The sequence below is a fragment of the Dipodomys merriami genome, unplaced genomic scaffold (assembly GCF_024711535.1).
Source record: "Dipodomys merriami isolate MVZ:Mamm:240054 unplaced genomic scaffold, mDipMer1.0.p SCAF_24, whole genome shotgun sequence".
In the NCBI taxonomy this organism is placed as follows: domain Eukaryota; kingdom Metazoa; phylum Chordata; class Mammalia; order Rodentia; family Heteromyidae; genus Dipodomys; species Dipodomys merriami.
Window position 1 is genome coordinate 25,303,142 of NW_027203826.1, and position 19,807 is coordinate 25,322,948.

Sequence of the window (19,807 nt, forward strand, 5' to 3'; positions counted from 1 at the left end):
TAGGTAGTTGTGCAAAGGACTTGCCATGTAACAAAGCAGTTTATGAATACAGTGTGTCCTGACCAATATCACCCTTTCCCTCCCCTCCCCACCCCTGCCTCTGCTTTTTGGATTCTTGTTTGCATTTCCCCCTCTTCATTCCTCTATCCCTTACCCCTTGATACCACCCCGCCCCTTCCAAGTACCTGCCTCCTGGTATTTTATTTTGCTGGACTTTGATTTTGGCTAAGAAGTCAAGATCTCCCTTGAATCTACTGTATTTCAGTTAATACATCTGGGCACACCTGCAAACCACCCCAGGTATTTGCTAACGTGTGTAAGCTAAACCTAGCGTCCACATTTAAGGGAAAACAGGTATCCTTTGTCTCTCCAAGCCTGGTTTACCTCACTTAATTTTTTCCAAGTCTCCATCTCTTTACAAATGGTACAGTATCATCCTTTCTAATGGTTGAGTGATATTCCTGTGCTCTTATGCCACATTTTCTTGATCCATTCATGCAGTTTCATTAAGAGTGACTATGGGGAGTATTCTTCAAGTACAAGACCATAGCCTAGTATAAGGACTAGCTCTTGGTCTAACATTTTCTTTCTTTTATTGTGAAAATACTATACAGAGGGGTTACAATTACATGGGCAAGATAATGAGTACATCTCTTATCAAGCATTGTAGCTTCCTCCTTTGGTCTAACATTTTCATGTCAACACTTGTACTTTAAGGTCATCTTAAGGTTTGCTGAAGATGGTACATGGGCTGAGTTGTCAAGAGATGGTAATATTTACTGTGGTAAATTAAATACAGAACAGGCTCTTTTAAAGAGGGATATAAAACAGTGCCAAATCCTTTGGCCTTTACTCTGGTAGTATTTGGGTGAATAGTTTTGTTGTACCGTGACTTTGTTGGGGCTAAGCATAATTGAGTAATACCAGTTTGGGTTTTCACTACTGTAAATTCAGATACATAAAGGTTGCTTTTGGGTGTGTATGCCAGTCCAGAGGTTTGAACATGGGTGGGGTCCCTGAGCTTTTTCTCAAGACTAGCACTCTACTACTTGAACCACAGTTCTACTTCTGGCTTTTTGGTGACTACTTAGAAATAGGATTCTCATGGCCTTTCCTGTCTCAGTTGGCTTTGAACTATGATCCACACCATCGTCCTGATGGGATTACAGGCTTCAGGCACTTGCCCCAGCTAAAGGTTACTTTTATCTGTAATCTTTTGCTTTTTAAAGTTTAACACGATTATTTTGGCTTTTAGACATGTTTTATGCCGAGGTTTTTTTTTTGTTTGTTTGTTTTTTAAACTTGGGGTTAATTATAGGCCTTTAATGTCTGGTAGGAAATTTACTGACCCTGACAGTAGCAGATAGTATCTCACTCATTGCTCAGTTTTTGTCCTTGCTGATGGGGTGTGCTCAGGTAAGGTGTTGTCAACTACTGGGTGGGGTGTTTGATGCCAGCTTCTTCTGACCTTTAGGCTCAACCAGGCATATTCACTGATTCACTGGAATTCTTTTCTTCTAGTATTTTTATTAGGTTAACAAAGCCCAGGGCCAAAACTGTACATTACTAAGCTTTAAAAAAAATCTAAGTACTTCAGTACCTTGCATTTATTAAGTGACATTATTCACAGAAAGTTAAGCAAACTTTATGAGAGTTCAGCTAACACTTGCTTCTAATAAATAAATAAAATCCCAGACATAGGCAACCATCAAAAAAGTGGAGTAGAGATTGTGACTCAAGTGGCACAGTACCATCTGTGAGCCGAAAAATCTGAGTGAGAATGTAAGAGGCATGAGTTCAAGCTCCATACTGGGAGGGAAAAAAACAAACAAAAAACAGACTGGCAGTTCTTCTGTAACATGCCTACCAAAGGGTCTAAATGAAAAAAATGGAAAATACTTTGTAAAACTTTAAATCAGCTTAGCCAAAAAATCTTAGGAAAATAGATTATTTCAGCAAACATGAATCCCTTTTAATCTTCCTCATGTATAAATGAAGGATTTGGTCCAAAGACAAGTAGTATTAGAAAAGCTAAGTGCTAAATTCAGTCTAAAACAATGAGCTGCATTATAGAGTTTAATCACTGAATCAACAGTGATTATTACAAGGGCCATTTCAAACAATATTTCCAAAGTGTAAATATTAAAAGTAACTTATTCAGACACTAATAATGTAAGTTAACTAAATGAGATGAAATCACAAAGCTAACATAGTTTATAGCAGTGGTAGAATACAAGGGTAGACATTAAACAGTTTGAATGAATCCACTTCCTTTATTGCAGTAACCTCTGTACAAAGCCGCAACTGCAATACTTAAGGTTAAAACATTAGAAAAGCATCTGTGTGACAGTTATAATACAGTATTATCAAAATATTGTTTTCAACCTTAGTAGATATTCATCCACCAGAGCTCATCTTTAAATTATTTCTATAGTTTAAAAAAATGTCATGTCAGAAAGCAATATAAAAAAGGATGTAAAAGGAAACCTAAATACAAAGGAAACAATGTAACAAATAAATATTTGATTTAATTAACTGTTAATAATTAGCTCAACACCAACATTCCCTCTGAGCCCACTGAATTCTTTACCTACAAGAATGAACTCAAATGCCACGGCATACTTACTTCCCAGTTATCACCAAGAATTAGTACTATAAAAATCTGGCATTAATCAAAATTCAGCATAAATAAAGCAAAAAAGCTTCATACTAGCTAGCATCTCTAATGATTACTGAAATTTTTAGATCACTACAATTTTGAAATTTTTTGACCTGGTATTAAGTGAAAATAATGCATTTTGATAAGTGAAAAACTTAGCACATTATTTCAGACAATATTACCTTCTCCTGCATTATGCATGTTTAGATATATTTTATGTACTTTATACACACATGATGCATGACATTTGGTTCTTGTAATACAGATGTAAAACAATAAAAAGTAAGTGTACCTGTGCACATTGCAAGATAGCAGCTCTCAGTCCATGCCCTAGTATCCATTTATAAAGTTCACACATAACAATGTTTATGAAAATTATGACATATCTACTGCCTTTCCTCCAAACACTGCAAAACCTGCAATAAATGGAACAATGCTTAGCTATGATGTAGGAAAAATGGTATAAAATCAATTACTTCATTTTATGAAGATTCTGAATTTAAATGATCTGATCTTCAATTGATATGTGGTTCATACTCATGCAGCAGAAACACTGCACCACTAGGAACAATTTTATAGGTTTCTAGTAAGATTCTTGAGCCCTACCCAAGTTCTCTACCATTGGAGCTTACTGATGAACACACTGTGTAGTACTTTACATGAAACATTCTCCACATTGTAACTGAATGATAACCTTGGGAAAAGTAACACTATGTCCTTCATCTTTGTTCTCTGTGAAACCTACAATCTGTGATCAGATTTTGAACATGTTTAACTAAAACAGAAAAATTTAATGCATCCTGATCACTGTAAAATGTAGAATATCAGCAACAGAAATTTCATTATATGTACACATATGCATCTGTGTATGCATATTCATGCATATATATGCACACACGAAGATATGTAAATATAAATCCCTTGAAATGTTTTTAGGAAATCCTTCCTTGAATAAAAAATGAAAAACTTCACATTAATAATTGAATATAAAGCTTTTAATAACAGTACTTATGCACTGCCCAAACTGTAGACTAGTAGACTATGATGTCAAAACAGACATTTCAAACATACAAACTGGCAGTTTTTCTTGACACAAGTTTTAAAGAATTAAGAATGGTTTAAATTTCAATGTTCAGAATAATCTGTTCAAACCTGAGTGTATTAAGACCAAGTGTACTTGACAATTGAATGAATTAAGCCTGAAAACATTTCACTAAGAAACCAGTGGTCCATTTAACCATTTGATAGACATTTTAATGACTAATAAAGGATGGTAGAGTGAAATCCCATGTAGTGTTCTTGAAATATTCTATTACATGACATTGCTTTGTCTAAATTTCCTCCAGAAAAAATATGTTTCTTAGAAGTCTCTCAGATTTGAGGGAAATTCTAGAACAGGACAAATCTCTTAATACAAATGACCTTTAAGATTTTTGTTTCAAGAATGATGTGACTTTTTTTCAGAATAGAATACAGAAGTACTTAGGTAAATTTTCAACCTTAAGTTTCAAATACAGGTATTTTGGGCCTCTTTCTCCTAGCTCTACATTTTCATATATTCATAGAAATCTAACCTTGGGTCCACTTTTTTGGATATATTAAAATTTTTTTCATTAACTTGCCCTAATTCACACTGTCAATATCTAACAGATACTTTACAAAAGTAAGAAAACATACAGTACTCAACACTAATTGGTCAATGAAGGATGAAAAGCAGTGTCCATTTTGTTTTAAGGTGGAAGAGACTAAAACTTAAAGTATCTAAAAAACAGTTTGACAGTCTATAAATTTATAAAAGATAGGGATGAAATTTGGTTAATTTCAGAAGGCACCTCAAGGCTAAAGGCTTTTTGTACTCTTCATCAATCAAAAAATAACACACTTTTATTGCTATTCAAGTAGCAAAGGAAAACTTTACGCTCATGAACTTCAGTCCAACAAGAATCATCATTCATTAAGATTGAGATATGGAATTGACTACAAGTGAAGTCCCCACACACATATCAATGGAGCAACTTTCCTGTGTGCTTTCAAGTTAACGAAATAGTGAGAGAAAAGTCACAGTTCGCCATTGTGATGTTAGCGTGTCAATGAAGATTTCAGTCACTTCACTAGGCACTGAAGTACCATTCTGGAGGGCAGTCATGTGTAGAACAATTAAGAATAGAAGGTAAGGACACTCTGATGATTCCCTCGAACTAGGAGGATTGGTGGCAGGTCCTTAGACAGAGCTTCTAACCACGCCATGTAGAGAGCACTAGACACAGCTCCTTTTCGTGCAACTGGGAGACTCCTGGTATCAAAAGAAAGAAGATATTGAACAGTGGCTTCCAATTTGAGAAAAAAAAATTGTAAGTTCCAAAACAGTAACTATAAGTTACAAAATTCTTCTGAGTGCAGGGAAATTAGATATGTAGGACATTAATTACTATGTTCTAGAAGTATTCCCATGTCTTTAGGTTTCAAATGAAAGATATACAAGATATACATACATACATATATATATATATATGTATATGTATACACACACACACACACACACACTATAATTGCTGTTGGTCATGGGGCTTGAACTCTGGGCCTGGGCACTGTCCCTGAGCTCTTCAGCTCAAGGGTAGTCCTCTACCACTTGAGCCACAGCACCACTTCCTGTTTTCTGGTGGTTACTTGGAGATAAAACATCTCATGGACTCTCCTGCCTGGGCTGGCTTTGAACCGCGATCCTCAGATCTCAGCCTCCTGAGTAGCTAGGGTTAACAGAAATGAGTCACCAGTGCCTGGCCAAACAAAAGATTTTTAAACATGTGTTCATTAGGATTAACAAACAGGTAGGCAACAAGATGGAGGATTAGAAGCATCTGGTTTTGTCACTCCATGAATGAGAAGGGTCTGAGGCCATAAAAGAGAGTATATGTAGTTCACAAAGAAAAAGACAGAGCAAGAAGCCATAAAGGAGGGGGTGAGGAGGCAGAAAACAGCAGAGAAACGATTCCAGTGAAGTGCTGCCCTCCCCAGGCAAGTCAACAGTGTAGCTTACATACTCTGCCAGTACTAGCTGTGGGAAAATCTCAAACAGCTTGCAAACCTCAACACCTGTACAAGGATTGGTCAGGCACTGGCTTCCCCAGTTCAGAAGGTAGCCTTGGTGGAGAAAGGCATTCTGTGGCTCCTCTTTCTCAGAGTGTGACATCAGCCTGTTGTTAGGACTGAGATACTTTAGAGTCTCAGGATAAGGAGCAATCATGACTCAATGACTCACAGGGCATTTTGCTATAAAATTCCACTATAGGTCGTAAGAGGCTGTTGAGAAGGGAGTATCTGGAAGGGCCATGCAGAGAATCAACTGTAGGAACTACACTGTCAGCTCACACTGACAGCAGAGGTTATTTATCATTGCCAACATAAATGGACACTAAAGGTGTAGTGAGTTTGTTGCTGATTATTTGCTGATTTTAGAGACTTGGGCAAATCTGAGTTCAACTAATACCTAGTTAATCAAGTTAAGCAGAAGAAAATCCAAACTAAGCACCAGTTACTATATTCAATACAAGGACAATAAAAAGTGTCTGGAAAACTTGGGGGTGAAGATTCAGATACAGGATCACTACTTTTCTTAATTTTCTGGCCTTATGGGGTTATTTTAATGTGAGATCTTCCTATCCCACACCTGCCTAAGTCTAGTTGGGATGTTTCCAAAGTTAAGGTATTTTTGAAGGGTTAGAAAAGAACAGAAAGAAAAATAGAATAACTTGAGATTTTGGGGGTTATTTTCCCCCTAACAATTGATATCTCCCTATGCTAAAAGCAATGTATACTCACAGTGAGACCCTTACTTGAAACAACAGAAAGTACATTTTCATAAAATGAACAAGAAATATTAATAGACAGTACTTACATGACAATAATATTAGCTGTGTTTGAATGTTCCTTCAATAATTCATTTAACCTGATCTGTCGGTATGTCTGAAATGAAACAGGACAAAAATCACTCCTAATTTGAAAATTACAGTTAGAGCAAGAGCTGAGAATGGAGCCCGTGGAGACTGTATGCCTAGCATGGTTGAGGTCCGGGGCTCAATCCTTAAGCCATCAAAAAAAAAACCAAAAAGGAGCACAGTTTATAAAACAAAAAAATCAAAACATGATTGCAATTTGGTAGAATAAAACTATCTGTTCCCCACTTAGAAACATATATAAGTCCAACTTAAAGCAGATTTAATTTACCTAAAAGATATCTTCCAGGTCAAATTATAATGCTTGGATTTTATCTCTTAGGAAATTTTTATATTGATCATGATTTATGTATTTATGTATTTAATTCATTTATTGTCGATCATGGGGCTTGAACTCAGGGCCTGGGCACTGTTCCTGAGCTCTTTTGTTCAAGGCTAGCGCTCTATCACTTTGAGCCACAGCTTCAGATCTCAGCCTCTGGAGTAGCTAGGATTACAGATGTGAGCCACCCGTGCCTGGCTTTGATCATTTACTTATAAATTGACATGTTGAGTTGTAACCACCCTGGTGTCATTATTTAAACATAATAAAAACATAATTTACAAAAGGTTTTAAAAAAAACACGAATAAATGAAGACAGAAGAATACCTTGGTCTTATAAAGTTCAAGCTCATTATCTGTTATTCGCCATGGCTCATCTTCTTTCATTTTGTCTGCAATATCTTGTTCTTTATCGTCTTCATGAAGTCTGTAAGGCTCAATCATCTCATCAAAAGCTACAATACTTAAAACAACAGAAAGACTACTGATAACCTCATTTTAATTTCTGTAACAGGGCGATATTACACCGTGAATTCTAATTTAGGTGTTTCTTGTCAATTATGCACTAGAATACTTTGAAACAAGTAAGGAGCAGATAGCCAAGAAAACCTAACAAAAAACAAAACAAAACCCAATGATCCATATATGCTTACCAAAACAAAATATAGTAAAAGAACATGAATATCTCTCTAATCTGCTATAGATATCAAGAACACCTCTGAATACTATTGTATAGTTTTATAAAAACAATCTCTTCCTGATTAAAACATTACAAATTGTACTCTAAAATGAAATCTTTACCGCGCTTCATCACTTATTCAACATTTATGTGAGAATAAAAAAACAAATACAATTACAACGTCAACACCGTTTTCAGGTGGACTATCCCAACACACACATTTTCTGCAACAGGACATTCTCAATGGAATTACTATAGGCACATGCTTTGATTCTCCTATACTAGCAATAAAATGAACAATGAAAAGTTAAAAGTTATGTAGAATGGGAGTTGAATGCTTATGATAACTATGGAACCTATCTGAAATTACAAAAACCTGAAATTCCTGTGGCACTAACAACTTTCAGAAAGCACCTGCAAACTAGTAATGAAATCCCCTTTGAAAATTGACTTACTTCAATATCTGCTACTAGTTTGTTAACTATCAGTTGGCTTCACATATAATTAACAATTGGGAAGAAAAAACCCCACCTGACTTAGGCAATTAGTGTAATTGAATTATCTATGATTAGGTAGTCTATCTATAAACTGAAAACTTGTATGAGTACTGTATCCAAAAACTTACTTTTCTTTCTTTGGCTTAGTATTGATATCTCCTAGGACCATGATATCAGAGAAGTCGATTCGGAACTTGCTAAGCAAGGTAGCCATCCTAGAACAAAAAATGAACAGCATTCAGGTATGTGAAGAATGTTAAGTATTTTTATTCTATATTGGGCTGAATCTATTTGATGGTGTCTAACTTACCTGACCATAGACTACTGTTACTTCTATTCTACTTTCTTGGAATCTCTCTTTAGTACTCAGTAATGGGTAGATGGAGAAAGAGGAAATTTGCATTGTAACCAGTTTTTTTATTCATCAAAGTGTACTGATAAACATTAAATTTAAGCAAAAATATTTTTAAAATTGGTTTTGGATTATCCCAATTAAGAAGAATGCTTATCTCAAGGTCCAAATGTGACTTCCTATGCCAAGTGGAAGATACAGCTGATGGAAGATGAAGTTCATAACATTTGTTTTTGGTGGTGGTTGGTGGGAATAAACAGTGGAAAAGAAGTATCAATAAACTGACTTTCAGGGAGGGATATATGATGGCAATAAAACCCTGGTGACAATAGGAACGTTCCAACACATTAGAGAACACAAACAAGATTTTATGACTAATGATTTTTTTAAATTTTCTTTTATTGTAAAGATGCTGTACAGAGGGGTTACAGTTACATGAATAAGGACTAATGATTTTTTTTTCAACTAAAGGTATAGCAAACAGACAAACAACAATTTATCTGTTAAATTCACTACTAGTATTTCTTGCATAAGGCACTGTTGTAAATGAACTACTAGTTGAATATGGGGAGTATTTCCTAAGGGCCTGCTATGCAACCTGCTAGGCATTAGGTTTCAAAAAATTCAAATTTAAGAAAATATATATAAGCCAGAAAGTGGTATCACATGTACTCAGGGTGGAAACATGACTTAGTTGGGAGTGAGAGAATCAGAACAATAGGGTTGCGCATTCAAAAAAAACTGAGCTAGGCTAGGGATGAACATTTAAAAGGAAAAGAAGGAAGCTGGAGCTGAGCTGGTAGCTTGCACTTGTAATCACAGCTACACGCTTACAATCCTAGCTACTCAGGAGTCTGAGATCTGAGGATCAGTTTGAAGCCAGCTCTGACAGGAAAGCCTGTGAGACTCTTATCTCCCATTAAACACCAAAAATCCAGAAATGGTGTTACGGCTCAAGTGGTAGAATGCCAGTCTTGAGTGAAAAAGTTACAGGACCATGCCAGGCCCTGGGTTATGTGTGCTTGTACACATGCAGGCACACATACACAGAGAAAAGAGTGAGGTGGTGAAAGCTGTGTACAGGAGGGAGATGAGTAAATGCAAAGCCACCAAATTCTGAAATGCGCAGAAGGACACATTGAATAGAGGGCATATTTGGAGGAATAGGAAGAATGGAAAAGGAACAGGAAGTAAGAATGGAAAAGGAATAGGTAGACAGATCATCAAAGGTATTGTCTATCATATATTGCTTCAATATACGACAGAGCAACATGACTGGTATTTTTTGGACTGTCTTACATTTTACCCTATAAAATGTATACTGTGATAATCAAGTACCAATATATTAAACATGCTTCAGTATAAGACAGCAACGTGACTCATATTTCTTAGATTATCTAAGTTTTAGTCTATCAAATGTATACTAAGATAATGATACTACGCCTATCAAATGTATACTAAGACTCCTTAGGTTAATTTAAAATAAACTTACGCTCTCCGGTCATGGTCTATTCTATTTATTTTTCCACCAATGAACACTCTGATCTTACAGTCCTTCCACTTTTTTTTGGTCGTCAGAAGATAAGGTATCAATAAGGTTAAACCTAAATTACAAAAATATAACAAATCATTTACTAATATGATAGTATCTCAAACAAACTATTTCCAACTTTGTTTCTAAAAGCATATTTACAACAATTCAATACAAATAAAACTCTGTCTTGATAATTTAGTCAAGAAGTTATTAGGGAGTAAGAAGGGAAACTCAATAGTTAGTGATCTTCAAATAGTGTGATCAAATGGGATAGTAGCCTGACAGTAAGAAAATGAATCAATCAGGCAGGATTGAAGAAATGGATAGATTCTAATAGGAGTCAGGCTTCACACTGACAGGAGGAATAAACAAGACTGGAGATGTGTTTCCAGTATTATTAGATATACACAAATATGCATATAGTACATTTCCCAGCTCTGCCCAGTGAGAGGGTCTGGGAACAGTAATATTCTACCAGCCACAGTCAAGGTAATGCCCTGATCTTTACTATTCTCCACTAAACCAAACCAGGGTTTTCTGGATTAAAGGTTCCTTCCATGGATTATGTTGACAAAGTATAAAACTACAAAACAGATCCTGGAACATTATCTTATTTCAGAAAGCAATTACAAGAATGAGTGGGCATGACAAGTGGACATAGCAGTTAAGTGACATTTTGCTGGCTAACTATGGGCAACTGGAATATCAAAATAAATGAGTAACAATTTGTATCATACTGAAGCTCTACAATAAGAATCAATAAACAAGCACTAATACAAAAGAGAAAGTTTTTCCTTACAGTAAAGTGCCAACTAACAAAAAAGAATGGTAGGAATGGACAATTCACCTTTTGACAACCAACACAATAGCATAACAGTAATAGCTTTAGAAACATCAGTGGATGCTTAAATATATGTGTTTAGCTGAGAGACAAATAGCATATTTACATAACCCCAAAGTAACCTCACAAGTAACCTCTGTAATCATAAAGAGGAAGATAAAAGCAACTTTTCAGTGGGTAAACCTGGCCAAAAATCCACTTGACTCAATGATTTAAGTAACTCCACAGACATCAGTACTACCTTGCTAAGACACAGAAAGAAAAGCACAGCACCATTGCTATGATATTTCTGCCAAAAACAAATAATAAGACATGACAATATGAAATTAAAGCATGTGCTCTTGAGACTGCTAACAAAACTTGGTGTCTATACCTGAAAAGCACATGACATTTTTTAGTACTATTTTCACATATGCATATGTTTTAAACTATCTAAAAAATATACTATTGATCTTACCTCCATCATCAAATAGCCACCAAACATCAATAGTATTCTTTCCTTGTTTTTTCTGAAATTGTGTACTAGCTTCAAGGAGCTTTTGGTCAGCTACATTTAAAGGTGCAGCAGGGCCTTTGGATTCTAAAGGATCAAGATAAAAAATAAAATGTGAGAAGTAAATAAAGTCTTTTTGTCACATTTCTATAATTTCCTACATATTTTAAGATAATTGCATATGGCATCCATCATAAACTTGTAGTTTATAATTTCAATATACTTTAAAATGTTGATACTTTCTTATAACAGCCGTTCTCATCCAAATTATCTTGCTTGCTTTCTAATATGATGAAGCATTCTGATTAATATTAGTGGAATCTTAAATACCACTCAAAAAATTACATTTTGCTAGTGAAGACTCTTTAGGCTAACTGGACAAATCAAGTTTACACCAGTTGTGTGAAAGTATTTCTTTTGTCATCCAGAATCTCAATGATTTACAGCTCACATAACATTTTATTTAAAAAATAAAAAAGTATAATAAATGACAGAAGGGAATTGAAGATATACCAATACCATCTTGTAATGAGTAATACCTTAGTGTCAGAATCAACTCCTTCATTTTTATTTTTTGCTCTCTCAATATGTGGTACCCAATTCTAAAGCCATATAATTCCTACATCTTTCTTGAAATCACAGAAAGATGATGGGATCTCTGTGGAAGAGAACCCTTGTGCTATAACATTAAAGGACTATACATGTGTAGGTAGATAGATAGATAGATAGATAGATAGATAGATAGATAGATAGATAGATAGATATAGGTAGATAGATCAATCGATCCTTAGCTCTGTGAACAAGCAAATGACGATCACAAAATTCCAGTACTAAAATTTTAAAAGCAGAAATCCATAGAAGGAAATCTGGTCACTTTTCCAAGATGTCTCTGTCATTCACTTTTCATGCTGCCATGATGTATGCAAACATGAAATGATTTTGTGTGATGAAATAATATGGCTACCAAACCACACTGCTCCGAAACTCTCACCTCTATCTCCTGCTCATAAAATTCATGTATGTTGACATGACTGTATCTCCCATACGCAGCACGACTGTGAGAAATATTATAATTTTTGAAATGAAAAATATATTAGTATCAAAATTGAGGACTCTGCTTGGTACAACTGATGGTAAAGAATTCAAGTGACACCTATTTCAGTGTCCCTACTTATCATCTAAACCATGCAGTTTAAATAAAAAGAAAAACAAGAATTGACTTTCCAGGTTTGAATATTTCACAAATGCTACGATGATTAAAATAACTTGTCTGTAATATGTCACTTTGCCCCAGGAAGCTTTAACTGTTTAGTTGGAATAATAATTTTGCTAATCTGCATTTAATAAATAACTGTAACATCACCTCACCATGGAAATAAAATAAAAAAGAAAATAATAAGGTTGGAATTAAAGAGTTAACAGTATGAAGAAAGGGATTAAAATAAAATGATGAAAAATGCCTGCCTTTTTTCAACAGTGGTTGAGTTGGAGTCTTGCCATCCTCTTCCTCATCTAGATTATGTTTAAAAAACACAAAATATTAAGTTAATTGCCTTTATATTCATAAAATGAAAATGTAAATAGAGTACATTTTTATAAACAGAACATAGCATGAAGCAACAGTCCATGAAAAATAATCAAGACTGAAGGTTAATATTTTCTACATTGAGTGCTCAAGATCTTAAAAAGCAAGTATTTTAGACACTACACGGTGAATGATTAACACTCACCCAGGCAAAATTAGCAAATCTGCCAACTTCTATACTTTAATATTTGAAATCAGTTGAGAAGATGCCAATCTATAGCTTGTAGAGAAGAAGGGTGACATGAAATACTGACTTTGCAGACAATATGTAAGTTTTAAACATGCCACTGCATCTCTGTGCAGGTAACTGAAAAGCAATTTTAGAGACACTAAAGACATGAGTAGTTTTTGCACAAGTTAATCACTACTGGAAATATTAAGGCATTTCATCAGAGATACAAGTCTTCAATGCAAGGTTGCATTGGATTAAGCTTCTTCAAACAAAATTTATATATGTATACATGTATGTGTACAGAAAGGAATCCATTTATATTTTAATATTCATCAATTTCTTCTGGAATTAATAGATTGCCTCACTCCACTTATTTTTTATTGGACTCAGGGCCTGGATGCTGTCCCCTGAACCTTTTTGCTCAAGGCTAGCCTCTACCATTTAAGAGCCACAGTGCCACTTCCAATTTTCTGGAGATATGAGTCTCATGGATTTTTCTACCCTGGCAGGCTTTGAACTGCAATCATCAGATCTTAGCCAGGATTACAGGTGTGGATTACAGGCGTGAGCTACCAACACCAGGCTATTTTTCTATTATTTAAAACACAAACTCTGAACTTGCACAAGGATCTTGAGTTAGAAACCAGCTTTTCAATGTTACCTCTACCACTCTCCTAGCTATGTGAGCTTAAACTGGTTACCTAACTCCTTAATTTCCTCATCTGTCAAAGGGTTAGCAGTAACTAGCTCTTGAGATTATTACTTTGTAAGTATTAATGCAATGAGCTCAGAGTCTGGCACACATCAAATATTTAAGGGGTGTTCTTTTTGTTCTCTTGCATATATATACCTCAATAAACAAGACAGCCATATATAATACTGTGCCTATATAATAACTATACGAGAATATTTCTAAGTCTGAAGACTTTTTATAGGTTCTCTATAGTATCTATGCTGATTTAGAGAACTGGCCAAATAGAAAGTAAATCTAAAAGAAAGCTATACTACCTCTGAGTGCTACTTTTTATTAACATTATGGATAAAGGATCAATTATTACATTAAATTTTAAATGTTACTGTCTTTATAAAATAATTTAGTAGTGTTTACCTTTGATAATTAAAATTGTAACTACTGACATTTTATATTCATTTAAAAGAGCTCAGAAACATCAAGAAAATCTTGTCACTTAAAAATGGTTAAAGTAGGTTAAAAATATGTAGGTTTTTACAATAGAAAAGCAAGGAGAAATGTATCGATCTAGGTTTTATTCTTTAAAAATTAATGATTTAATGAGATCATGAGATTGTGATATATATTAATAAGCTAATTCTGTGGGCACACAGAATAGCTGCTTGATAAGTTACACTGCCCCCAAACACAACTACAGTAATAATTCTTAACAGATTGTAGAGAAAGGATCTAGGCTAGGTAAGATAAACAAAACAAAATAGGAAGAGGTAAAAAAATATATATACATAAGTTCAAATAAAGCAGAAACTTAGTTATCAGAATCAGTTTGTGGCATTTTGAGAGGCAAAGCATAAAAGAACTATAATCAAGCCAGCAAAGAACTGCAAAGGGAAATGGGTGAGAACTACAGGTTCAACCACTTCTAACTCTAAGCAAACAAGGACTACAAGAAGGAAAGGAATAAAACAGCATCATCAGTTCTTCCAAATAATGTAAAAGGAGATGAAGCGTGGAGAGACATGCTTGTCTAAAAATGATCATCTTAGAGAAATCAAAAGTATGCTATGGTTTGATGATTTACAGTGCAGATTTTTTTCTTGTTGCGTAACAGCTGGGAATAGGAAAGATGGAGATACTAGTCTGAACAGAGGTAGGAGAGTGAGGACGGGAGAGTAAGATTTGGAAGTCATCCCTCTTCCCTTTTTATAGATGACAAATAGACTTGTGGATGGAAATAATCTCAAAGCCTCATGAGATTGTTACTATGAAACTGCCATGTTGTTTCCGTCTTTAACCTATACATCAAACTAAAATGTTTCCTTTAAACCAAATATAAAGAAAAACACACAGGACATTGTTACTAGCTAATTCATTCACATGGTCTTTTCTAAGCCCCACTTTAAACACCTAACACAGGTAGTCATTTCAAACCCATTTTTGAAAGTGATAAATTTTACCTGACCAACTAGAAATAAACAATGTCATATTCAAGAACAGGTGACTTTGTATAACAACCATCTCCTCTGGAATTAAAGCATAAGTATTAATAAAATTTCTTGTTTAATAAAAATTACCTTTATGTGTAATGGATTTTTCTCCAGGTGGTTTAGAAGTATCTAAATCTGATTTTTTACTGTAGTCCACATTTAGTACAACATCCTTGGTGCCAGGTGATTTCTCTTGTGATGACAATAATTCTTCTGTAGACACAACAGTATTGAAAACAGTATCTAAGATCACATTTTTAACTGTTCAAGAGGTGTTAGTTTCATAATTACAATGAATTAAAATTCATCAAAATTTATAACCAAGTAACAAGTTTATTATGAATGATTTCTTAAGAAAATAAGTATGATATTGTTTGATATGACTATTCATTTAAGTATGTAAGTCCTAACTAGGTAGTAAAATATTTAAGTCCAAGGGAATAAGTAATGAGTAAAGTTCATGTAGTATTAGAATCTATAGATAAAAGGAGATATATAATAAGTGAACCAACTGTACTTTCAAAGTTAGTTACAAATATAAAAAATGTTAAGTGTGGCAAATGTTCGTTTGCCCATAACTACACAAAGCCAAGACACGAGGTAGTCTTTTCCTAATAAGACCATAATGAAAATATAGGCTTCAGTTTTGAAGAAGTTTCAGTTGAGGAAGCAAGCAGTTTGATACATATTTAACTTCTATAAACAGTGAAGATGAAGACAAATGTAAAACAAAATTGATAATCTATCCTCAATCCTCATCACTTATTTGTGTGGCTGAGGAGAAACAACAGCTCAAGTGCTATCCAGCACTGCTAGAAGTGATCATTATTTATCTTCATGACAACTCTATGAGGTGGCTGTGTTAATAAGAGAATGAAGCAGGATAATTCTATTTCTTGAAATAGAAACCTAAGGGAAAGGGCTGGGATTATTAAAAGACATGTTCTTGATTCCCACACTTGTACTCCTAACTATTATGCCAAATAATATTACTTCATCTAAATCCCAGTGATGAACAAAACATGTCAGAATGATGAATAAAGTGTATTTTTAAAGTTACAATCATTATTCAGACCTCAGAAAATAACAGTACTATATTTTTATTAGCCAAACTGTGACTTGTGGATGAAATGGATTACTAGTTATGGAATACTAGTTACTAAAGGTAAGAGGTGTAATTCACTTACTCTAATGCTGAATCACTGCTTGAGCAAGAGAGATTGAAATACTATTTTGACTAGGCCTACTGCAAAAATATGAAACTAAATTTTCTTCAAGTCATACTGTTATGGATAAAGAAAACTGCAGGCTGAAAGTGAAGGGAGGACAGGAAAGCAGAAGCAGATTAAATACATAAAGAGGTAACAAAGGTTCATTATATGCCTCTTACCTGTTTAATATTGGTTAATTCTAACGATCTGAAAAACTGCTAAGTGGAAAATGCTAACTATGCAAAATTTCTTATGATTATATAAATATAAGTACCAGGAACTCCTTGAAGGATATTGAAATTTCAGGTTTTGATAAGATGGCAAAAACAAAAATAATACTTTAATTAGGTTTCAACCTTCATTTAAAATGCTTTAAAAATAAAATGGATTTATTAATATTATTGACATGACAACTGCATATTAGTGATGGGAAACAGGAAAAGCATATAGTGAGGGCTGTAGAGAGAGCACAGGAAAATATAAAATGGAACCATTTGCAACTTGATTGGTAATGCTTACAAGTGTATGTGAAGCTGGTAAAACCAGAATGTAATCTGTGATCTATTCCAATGTTGGTATAATTTGTTTTAATTACAGTATTATAGATATGCAACAGGTATAGGACATCTATTTTTTTTTCAATTTCCTATGAATCTATAGTTTTAATGAGAATGTCAAAAATCCTGAGTCTTTTCTGACAAGAGGAAACATTATGATAAAGTGTAGTCTTTCATTATTAATATGACTTCAGTGACTTAAACATTTTTCCTCACACTATTATTTATGTATTTTTACAAATTTGCGGTAAGTTTCTAATAATAAGTAGTGTCTTTTCTAAAGCTCATGATTCAGATTAAATTTTACTCTCGCCATTAACAATCACTAACCATTATCTGTGCTGGTACAAAGAGAAAATACAAACTATAGTGGGTTCCAAACAGATGTGATCATACAATGTCATATAGCGAATATGTAACACAAAAAATGGTATTTATAAAGATAATTTATAGCCAGGCGCCGGTGGCTCACGCCTGTAATCCTAGCTACTCAGGAGGCTGAGATCTGAGGATCGTGGTTCAAAGCGAGCCCAGGCAGGAAAGTCCGTGAGACTCTTATCTCCAATTAAAAAAAAAAAAAAAACACTAGAAAACCGGAAGTGGCACTGTGGCTCACGTGGTAGAGCGCTTGCCTTGAGCTGCGCCCAGGCCCAGAGTTCAAGCCCCACGACCAACCAAAAAAAAAAAAAAAAAAAAGATAATTTGTTTGCAGTAACTGGTATATGTCTGAGACAAGCAGAAACGGTCAGATAAGTTGATGTTAGGCGAAATGAACCCCAAGGTAAGGATTCAAATGTTTTTTTCTTTCTTGCGATTATTTCTAACATATTTATAAGATGATTTCTTTGTTGCTTTGTATGTCCCTCCCCCATGATATAACCCCTGTTTTCACTGTATTTGATGTTGTTATAATTTGTGGAGGGGAAGGGAAAAAACAAATTGTTTACATAGGGATACAGGGGTGGACCCACTGCAACAATGAGATGTTACGGTGAAAAATGAACTTTACAACTTTGGCTGGAGGGGGAGCAGGGGGAGAAATGGGAAGAGATGGGAAGGGGAAACAAAGGAGGAGGCAACAATGCTTGATAAGAAATGTACTCATACCTTGCCCATGTAATTGTAACCCCTCTGTATGGTATTTTCACAATAAAAATAAATAACTAAATAAAGCTAATGTGAGAATTATAGTTTTCCTAGCAAAGTAATTCAAACCTTTAAAATTAAAATGTAATTCAAACATTATTTACCTTGTCCTTGAAGATGAGATATGTCTAGACCTTCTTGTAGGCGGATAACCACTACTCCATATTGTATGTCAAAGGCATCACTATAGTATGAAGAGGGAGAATGGAAATCACAAAACCTTATTTATGTTCTATATGAAGTGAAGGCATTCATAAATGATCTCAACTGTTTGCAACTTTAAATTTCTGGGAATATCTGAGTTGGTTGTGGTACTAAGGTTGAACACATGGCCTTGCACTTGCTGGTCAGCTGTTCTACCACTGTGGCCATACCTCCAGCCTCTTTCTGCACTGTAATTTCAAGGAATGGTCTCACTTTACACCAAGGCCAGCTGAGGACTTGCTCATTCTACTTGTCCTTCTGATGTCACAGGGAAGACAGGTGCAGTGTCCTGCACCTACCATGTATTTTCCTATTTGATAGCTTAACAAGCAAGCAAAGTATGTTCCACTGAGCTCAAGCATTGGTTGAGATGGACTCCTGTAGACTTTTATGCCCAAGGAGGCCTTGAACCTTGATCCAGAATTTCCTCCTCTGAAGTAGCAGGATTAGAGGCTTGAGAATGATTCCAAGCTTAAAAACTGTTTTAACAGGTTTAAAAATATCAGTTGGGAGCTATGAATGACAGTTATTCTGGAGTACTCCTGAAAACTACTTATGTATAGATCTTTATAGTATAATCATGCGACCTATGACATTTCCCTCAATAAGAGGCTATACACATATGGCCACATATCTTATGCATCCTGTGTAGTTGGCTATACCATCTATGTCTCTGTAACTGTATGCACTCTGTTCAAACAACAAGGAATCACCCAATGACAAATTTCTCAGAATGTATATCTTCAGCATTAAGTGACACATGACTGTACTGACATGACAGGTTAAAGCAGTAACAGTCTTTCATCCTACCAAATAAAACTATGGAAGAATATGCAGTAATCCTAATATCTTTAGGATTATATCTTAAAACCTAAATAACCCGATCATTTTTTCCACTGTCTTTCTTTTCCTAGTCCCCAAGCATGCACAGTATAGATTTTGCTTATAAAAACAAGTGGCAAAGTGCTAGCTTTGAGCTGAAGAACTGAGGGACAGTGCCCAGGCCCAGAGTTCAGGCCCCACAAATGACCCCCCCAAAAAAAGAAAAAGAATAAACCCCAAATCTAACTGCAGTCAAAAACAAAAATCTTCTAAAAAGCATTTAACCATGAGCTAAGACATTTTCCTCAGACATAATTGTGCATTACAAATCAATATGAAAAGTTAAAAACTTAAGTTCAGGTTATCTCCTCAAAAACTTTTCAAAAACATCTATAAAAATAAAGCCATTATATGTAAGATACAAACAAATTATCATGTGGTTATTTTTTAGACTCAACAAGAATATCAGTAAAGTGGGCTGGGAAGGTGGCTCAGTGGTAGGGCGCTTGCCTTGCATGCATGAGGCCCTGGGTTCGATTCCTCAGCCCCACATAAGCAAAAAGTAAAAAGCCAGAAGTGGCGCTGTGGCTCAGGTGGTACAG

At 34.9% G+C, this 19,807-nt stretch overlaps 1 protein-coding gene across 2 annotated transcripts in view; it reads right to left on the reverse strand.

Annotated features, from left to right (window-relative positions):
* Positions 1 to 576: 576 nt before the first annotated feature.
* The window catches only part of Slc12a2 (solute carrier family 12 member 2), a 73,278-nt gene continuing 54,047 nt past the window's right edge, over positions 577 to 19,807 (reverse strand). The window contains exons 19-27 of one of the 2 annotated variants that reach the window (XM_070034484.1): positions 18,284 to 18,363; positions 15,353 to 15,478; positions 12,795 to 12,842; positions 11,295 to 11,417; positions 9,955 to 10,066; positions 8,239 to 8,325; positions 7,262 to 7,397; positions 6,555 to 6,622; positions 577 to 4,952 (exon numbers count right to left, since the gene is read on the reverse strand). In XM_070034484.1, coding sequence (XP_069890585.1) covers positions 4,817 to 4,952; positions 6,555 to 6,622; positions 7,262 to 7,397; positions 8,239 to 8,325; positions 9,955 to 10,066; positions 11,295 to 11,417; positions 12,795 to 12,842; positions 15,353 to 15,478; positions 18,284 to 18,363 — 916 coding nt within the window. In that variant the 3' untranslated portion in view covers positions 577 to 4,816. The remainder of the gene's footprint in view (positions 4,953 to 6,554; positions 6,623 to 7,261; positions 7,398 to 8,238; positions 8,326 to 9,954; positions 10,067 to 11,294; positions 11,418 to 12,794; positions 12,843 to 15,352; positions 15,479 to 18,283; positions 18,364 to 19,807) is intronic. The other variant, XM_070034486.1, reaches the window with a different exon arrangement.